The sequence below is a fragment of the Sinocyclocheilus grahami genome, unplaced genomic scaffold (genome assembly GCF_001515645.1).
Source record: "Sinocyclocheilus grahami isolate Dianchi unplaced genomic scaffold, SAMN03320097.WGS_v1.1 scaffold449.1, whole genome shotgun sequence".
Lineage (NCBI taxonomy): Eukaryota > Metazoa > Chordata > Actinopteri > Cypriniformes > Cyprinidae > Sinocyclocheilus > Sinocyclocheilus grahami.
The window spans coordinates 706,335-714,475 of NW_015505628.1; the positions used below are offsets into that span (position 1 = coordinate 706,335).

The 8,141-nt window shown below is 34.3% G+C and overlaps 1 protein-coding gene across 1 annotated transcript in view; it reads right to left on the reverse strand.

Moving 5' to 3' along the window:
* Positions 1-8,141, reverse strand: part of LOC107552404 (H(+)/Cl(-) exchange transporter 4) — a 33,460-nt gene that overhangs the window by 4,394 nt on the left and 20,925 nt on the right. The window contains exons 9-11 of the mRNA XM_016234276.1: positions 6,423-6,609; positions 4,708-5,103; positions 499-715 (exon numbers count right to left, since the gene is read on the reverse strand). Of these exons, the coding sequence (XP_016089762.1) occupies positions 499-715; positions 4,708-5,103; positions 6,423-6,609 (800 nt within the window). The remainder of the gene's footprint in view (positions 1-498; positions 716-4,707; positions 5,104-6,422; positions 6,610-8,141) is intronic.

The following is an 8,141-nucleotide window of genomic DNA, read 5'->3' on the forward strand; positions in this document are numbered from 1 at the left end:
GTGACGATACATTGATGTGTAAAGACACAAAACGATCGGTCTGTGCAAGAAACTGAACAGTATTTATATAGTTTTTTACCTCTGATTCACCGCAATGTTCGAACTGTTCAAACTGTCCTGAGCGCGTCCTCAACAGCCAGCGCGTGACGCGTCTTCTTCTTCTTGCTTTACGGCGGATTGCAGAATTATAAGTGTATTACCGCCACCTATCTCTCAAATGGACCATTGACACTCCTAATTGAGATTGTAGATAGAGTGTCAATAGTCCATTTGAAAGATAGGTTTCAAGTGAGTACTCCTCTCAGAAAACGTACAAATAAAGATCATTTTAGATGTTTAATTACTATTTGGAGCATTGGGATCGCTAGACGAGGGCTTAAGGAACTCATTTTTGATAAAACCTGTCATTTTTCACTTTTTTTGTCTGCTCAAAATTAGCCAGCACGGGTCACATGATCTGCAGCTGTATCATCATTAGTGGTCTAAACAGACGCTCACCCGCTGCGTGTGACCAGACACTGGCGCAGGCCCAGCTTGCGGAAGATGTCCACCACCGTCTCCATGGGCGTGTGGTCAGTGACGGTGAAGGGACTGAGGTTCAGGATGCGTCTGAGTTTGAGCGGCTGCGGGTTCGACGCGGGAATCTGCGGAGCGTCTTCAGTGAAATGCACCACAGAGTTACTGACGACCCCGTCCTGCTTCTGACGCGCGCTCTCTGAGAAACACACACAGAACATCATTCAGCATCAACACCTGAACTGCAATGATGACGATGTGTGATGTACAAGCAAGCAAGAATGTGTTGTTTCGTGTCATTAAACTAGTTTTCATGAGGAGCAAAAAAAATGCAGTTTTGAGAGCCGTTTGAAATGTTTGAAACTCAATGAATCAATTAAAACATATTACAGTAATAAAACCAAAAATACAGTAAAAACAACACTGACATATTACAATTAATTACAAAAGAACCATTTATATATTTATAAAGGAAAATAATATATATAATTATAATAGTAATAAATAATATATATAATTCAATATAAAATAATAAATGCAGTCTGGGTGAGCAGTAGAGACTTCTTTCAAAAACATTAATAAACCTTAATTATTGAAAACATTTTGCAAAGTAGTGCATATAATTAGTTAAATGAACAAAACTGCTATGTATTAACTTGCATTAAACATTATGATTGTCACTTGAATGAAACTTTACTATATATATATATATATATACTATTATAGTATTTATTCATATTTTTCATATTTCAATTAGCTTATATTTTACATTATCAGTTTTCATTTTAATTATTTTATTTTATTTCAGTTTTAGTAATTTTAGTACTTCAACTTGAAACTTTTTATATTTCAGCAGTATTTTAAGTCTTTCATTTAATATTTATATTTGATTTTATTTCAGCTTTTTATTGCAATTACAGAACAAATATTGGTAATAGTTTTAGTTGTAGTTTTTGTTAACTGATGGCAGAGATTTATTTGTTTTCATTTTAATTTTAGTTTAAGTTTAGTAATTTTGTTATGTGCTTCGGTCTTGTTAGGTTTTGTTTTTTAAATAATTCAAATTATTTTATTTCAGTTTTAGTGACAGTAACTTTAGTTCTTCAACATAAGCTTTTTTCAGTTCTGAAATGTTTCTCGAGCAGCAAATCAACATATTATTATGATTTCTGAAGATCATGTGACACTGAAGACTGTGTACATGAGTAATGATGCTGAAAATTCATATTTGATCGCAGGAATAAATTAGAGTTTACTATATATTCACATAGAAAACAGCTATTTTAAATTCTAATAATATTATTAAAAATAATATACAATATCAAGTTTTTTCAAATTCTCAAATTTATTTAAAAATTATTTTATTAGATCAAAAGCAGCCTTGGTGAGTAGAAGAGACTTCTTTAAAAAACAAAACAAAAAAAATCTTAATTATTGAAAACGTTTGCACAGAATTGCATATAATTTGTTAAACGAACATTTTTAAAATGTATGTCACATAACCTGCTTTCTGGAATACCCCCCACACATGTTCTACAGATCATGGCGCAAGGATAGATCATGTAATCATAAAATTACTATTGTTTTAATATTAATAAGTACATTTACTAATAATATTACATGCTCATTTCTTGTTTATTTCATGTTTATACAGATTTGACAGTAAAGCACTGAGCTTGAGTTGGGATGCATACAAAATTTACTTTTATTAACAAAAGTAACGTGCAAAATCTAATTTTTATATAGAAAATGTATATATTCCACTCTTATTAAATGTACCATTATTCCTCTATCGTATTATATGGAAATGACCAACTTCAGTGATTATGTGCGATTCAATTTCTTCAAAATTGAAGAAAAGTTTGTTTAAGGCACTTTGTGACTTTTCTTACTTCATACACAAAAAAAGTGTAAAATTCTGACGAAATCTGATTTCTTGATGATTTGATATTTTATAATAGCCTAGTGATTTTATGATTTCAAAATACAGAGTAAAAGTAAAAATGAATGACTAATGAGCCAATAAGTGCTCCTCTGCTACCATCTACTGGTTATAATTGTGATTTCAGTTTCTTTTCTTTTTTTTATTTTACACAAGTGTTTATTTACCACAAAGTATATTTTGGTCATTCATTCAAATTGGATCAACAGAGAATTCTGTGCAGAATTTTAACACTAGAACCGCCACGGGGTAAATAAAAAAAAAAATTTAAAATGTACATAATAGATTTTCAAAAAAACATTCAAGTCTCCCAGTCATTGACTTTTACTGATTCTCACTACATCTTGTAGAACTGTTGCATCTGTGCAGTAACAGTGTCGCGAAATCAACTTTGGCTCTTGAGGAAAGCTGTTCTGAGCTCGGATAAGTTTGTTTGCGTTGCGGTCCGAGCTGATCAACGGTCCGCGCTGCGCAGCTGAAACGTAGCGTGGTTTAGTTTCACTTTTTTGTTTCGTTTCTCGTTTGATGTTTCTCATATGCAACAGAAATGGCAGCGCTGAACAACGTGGTGGTCGAATAAAATTTTGTCGTACTTGCTGAAAAAATTTGGTCGCCGTCTGGAGCCCTGCCCTGAAAAATGGCTGAAAAACTAAATTAGAATTTTGTACTTAAATATTATCAATATTGGAATTATATTCAAATTTAAATGGCATAATTTCAGTTAGGGGAAAAAAAAGCTTTTGGCTTCTCTCCTGAGGCCACAAGAGGGCGCATCGAGCAAAAAATTACTAATGCACGTTTATTCAAAGCAATAAAATAACACGACTATCTTTGAAAAAAGTGCATAATATTTAAATTAATGTTTATGAACCATATATAATTAATTAATTTGCTTAAACAGTTAGAAACAAAACAGCATCATGTGTGTATAGTTTAATACAAAAGACCGAAAAACAATCACAAAGAGTACTTTTTTATTTATAAACATGAGATGCAGTGGGATGGATTTAAAATGTACATAATAGATTTTCAAAAAAACATTCAAGTCTCCCAGTCATTGACTTTTACTGATTCTCACTACATCTCGTAGAACTGTTGCATCTGTGCAGTAACAGTGTCGCGAAATCAACTTTGGCTCTTGAGGAAAGCTGTTCTGAGCTCGGATAAGTTTGTTTGCGTTGCGGTCCGAGCTGATCAACGGTCCGCGCTGCGCAGCTGAAACGTAGCGTGGTTTAGTTTCACTTTTTTGTTTCGTTTCTCGTTTGATGTTTCTCATATGCAACAGAAATGGCAGCGCTGAACAACGTGGTGGTCGAATAAAATTTTGTCGTACTTGCTGAAAAAATTTGGTCGCCGTCTGGAGCCCTGCCCTGAAAAATGGCTGAAAAACTAAATTAGAATTTTGTACTTAAATATTATCAATATTGGAATTATATTCAAATTTAAATGGCATAATTTCAGTTAGGGGAAAAAAAAGCTTTTGGCTTCTCTCCTGAGGCCACAAGAGGGCGCATCGAGCAAAAAATTACTAATGCACGTTTATTCAAAGCAATAAAATAACACGACTATCTTTGAAAAAAGTGCATAATATTTAAATTAATGTTTATGAACCATATATAATTAATTAATTTGCTTAAACAGTTAGAAACAAAACAGCATCATGTGTGTATAGTTTAATACAAAAGACCGAAAAACAATCACAAAGAGTACTTTTTTATTTATAAACATGAGATGCAGTGGGATGGGTAAAAACCGCCATAAAGTCTCGAGACATGTTTTTTAAAAGTTGAACTTACATAAATTTTACACGGCTTTCTAAACATGCGGCTCTCTTGTGTGAGACGCGAGTGTAACAGTGATAGATGTCCCTCTAGAAAATGCGATAAATATGCGTTCTGTGTGAACGGCTTGGTTTCAGTTTTGACGTAAACAAGATCTTCTCTGCATTGATGTTCTCTTTTTCTGCAATATTTTGAACGAACAACACAGCAGCGCCGCATCTAGTGGATAAGCTATGAAAAACATTTAAAATGCAATGACACTTACTTCGTCGTCGCATTTCGTGCGCCACTGATAAGACTGTCTGACGCACACCTAAAATTCGAAGGCAACGTTTTTGCATTCGAATGTGGATTTTTATTTTAAATTCGACGAATATTCGAAATTCAAAAAAAAATTTGACAGCCCTACCTGCCCCCCCAGATGAGCTGTATCGTATGCTAACGCGTCACTGTGTGCATGTGTCTTACTGATGGCCAGGATGAGGTCGCGTCTCTGCACAAAGCCGATGAGTCTCTCGGACTCGCGCGAGACGACCACAGGGAAGCCGTTGTAGTCGGTGTCTTTGATGAGCGTCTCCACATCCTCCACCGTGGTGCTGTCCTGCGTCAGGAGGGCCAGCGGCGGCTCGTTGCGGCGCGGTCGCATCACATCGGTGGCCAGCGTGCGGTGCGTGAACTCGTCCTGGTCCAGGTACGGGTAACCGTTGAGCTGGATGTGAGCTTCGTAAATGCCCTCCTTCCCGAAAGCATCAGCCACCCATTTACTGGTGACGGCGGCCGCCATGAGAGGAACGATGTACTCCAGACCCCCGGTCAGCTCGAACATGATGACCACCAGAGACACTGTCATCCGCGTCACGCCGCCTGCATCAAACACAAACACTTCACTTCATAATCTAGCATTTACATGCTATTATAGTTTTTATTTATATTACTCATTTTAATTTCAGTAATTTTGTTATGTGCTTGTCATGTTAGTTTTTTAATAATTCTATTTATCTTTTATTTCAAGTTTTTCATCTAATGCTTTTATTTTATTTCAGCTTTATTTCAATAACAGAAAACTATTTTCAATAGTTTTATTCTCTATTCTTTTTCATTTTTAACATTTTAAACATTTTTGTCATTTTCTGTCATTTTTATATTTATATTTAACTTAAATGTATTTTGTATTTCAGTTTTAGTAATTTTAGTATGTAAGAAATGGTACATGTAAAAAAAAATATTTCCGTTTAAGTATTTTATTTTAAAGGTGCAATAGGTGATTGTCTTCAGAAACATTTTTTGTTATGCTGGTTGAAAATCTCTTCACATATGACTTTAAGTTAAGTGCTCTAAATGTATTTATCTGTATTTATATATTCTGTGGAAGGTGTAGGACCAAGAAATGTTTGTCCAATCAAAACGCTCGTTCCCTTTAGCTTTAATTTATTTTTATTTCAAGTTAAGTTTTAGAAGTTTTGTCAAATATATATATATTTTAGTTTATTTCACCTTTAATTACAGAAAACGTCACAAACCTCAAATGAGAATAAAAATGGGCTTTGGCAAGTAAAGTGAGCATTACATTTTTAAAAAAGCAGTTTCAAATTAAAAAATAGACTTGCATGGTGATTAAAACAATATTCAATCTCAGATTTTATGTAGGTACCCCCTAAAACACATCTGATCGAGGATTTCCCTTCTGCACGTCTAAAGTTCATAATGTACATCATCAAATCTTCCTCTCATTGAATCAACATCCCAATCTGAAGAGATTCTGGATCTGGAGCGTCTCACCCAAACACGCGGCGGCGCCGACCATGGCGTACTGCTCGTTCCCTTTAGCTTTAATTTATTTTTATTTCAAGTTAAGTTTTAGAAGTTTTGTCAAATATATATATTTTAGTTTATTTCACCTTTAATTACAGAAAACGTCACAAACCTCAAATGAGAATAAAAATGGGCTTTGGCAAGTAAAGTGAGCATTACATTTTTAAAAAAGCAGTTTCAAATTAAAAAATAGACTTGCATGGTGATTAAAACAATATTCAATCTCAGATTTTATGTAGGTACCCCCTAAAACACATCTGATCGAGGATTTCCCTTCTGCACGTCTAAAGTTCATAATGTACATCATCAAATCTTCCTCTCATTGAATCAACATCCCAATCTGAAGAGATTCTGGATCTGGAGCGTCTCACCCAAACACGCGGCGGCGCCGACCATGGCGTACAGCCCCGGAGTGACGCAGTCTGCGCCAGGACGACACCAGTTCTTAAAGATGATCCAGTCGTGATGATGATAAGCCATCTGCTCCACCGCGATGCCCACGATACGGCCGGCGATGGCACCCACCGCCATACTGGGGATGAACAAACCCGACGGGATCTGAGGACAATCACATTCAAAATCAGATTTTGAAAATTTTCCAAAAAAAAAAATTTTTTTCCCCCCATGCCATCTCCAGCCTAAACAGCTAACACAGGAATTATTACCTGTGTTCTGTAATTCATTCTCCATCTCTAATTATTGCCTCTCTCTCAAGTACTATGTAAAGACATATGCATATTTTTTATACAGCTGTATATAGAGAGTAAATAATGCGCAAATCTGTACATAAATCTTCTGTTCCAGATTCATACACATTATTATTTACTGTTAAGTCTTATTTAAATGTTTCTGTTCTCATTTCAGATATGTATGTATGCATGTACCAAGAGCTTCTTAAAAACCACAACAAATTCCTAGTGTGTTTGCGCACACTTGGCGAATAAAAGCTGATTCTGATTCTGATTATTTAACATGATGACTTGTTGAGTTTTGGAAACAGTGTGCAGTCTTTTTAATTTATTTTAAATATAAATCATTAACATTCAATTCAATAATCCTGATGAATTAATAAGATCTACTAGATCATCATCTACTAGTGACTGTGTTGTTCCTTTTCGTCATTCTGCTCTGATAGGATGTGTATAAGTATTACTGTATTGTATGTGTTTGTTGTTTTGTTCTTCTGTTTATCTGTGATTATGATTAACTACCAATATCATATGCTTATTTGCCTGGAAAGAACGCAGATCAAAACTGCAGAAACGGAATAATTAGGCCAGTTTCTTCTCTTGAAATGAAGCTGAGATAAAATATATTTTAATAAAATATAAATAAACGTAGTGTTTTTCTTTTAACTTTCAATGTATAATTTTAACTAAAAGATACATGTAAAAAATAGATAAAAAAAAGAAATTATAAATATACATTCACTGAACTGTCTTTTTAACTGTGTGCTTCTTTGAACTTATATGTAAATATAATTCAACTGGGGGGGGGAATTAAATATGTATGTAAATAAATAGACAAAAATTAATAATATATAAATATATATGCACATTTAAATACCTAATATAAAAATAATAACAAAATAAACTAGATGAAAATAAATATGCATTTATTTAGCAATCTTTTTAACAGGATTTCTTTTTTTTTTTACAAAATTAATGTTATTAAAGGGGTCATATGATGCTTTTTTAAAGATTATTATTTGGTGTATTTGGTGTAACAGAATATGTTGACATGCTTTAATGTTCAAGAAACACATTATTTTTCAAATACTGTACATTATTGTGCCCCGCCTCTCTCAAATGCTTCGTTTTCTACAAAGTCCCTCCTTCCGACAAGCGCAGTCTGCTCTGATTGGCCAGCTGACCCAGTGCACTGTGATTGGCCGAACACCGCAAGCACTCGTCGGAAATGTAACGCCCCTTACCATAATCGCAGCTTCAGCTTTCAAAATAAATGTAAAGACAGTAAATAATGTCATTAGTTTTACCATCAGTTCAAGCCCGAAAGGGGAACAGAGTCTCGTGACAGACACAGTGATGAAGCTGGTATGTGTTTGCAGTACACAAGCCACGGTTAAGACA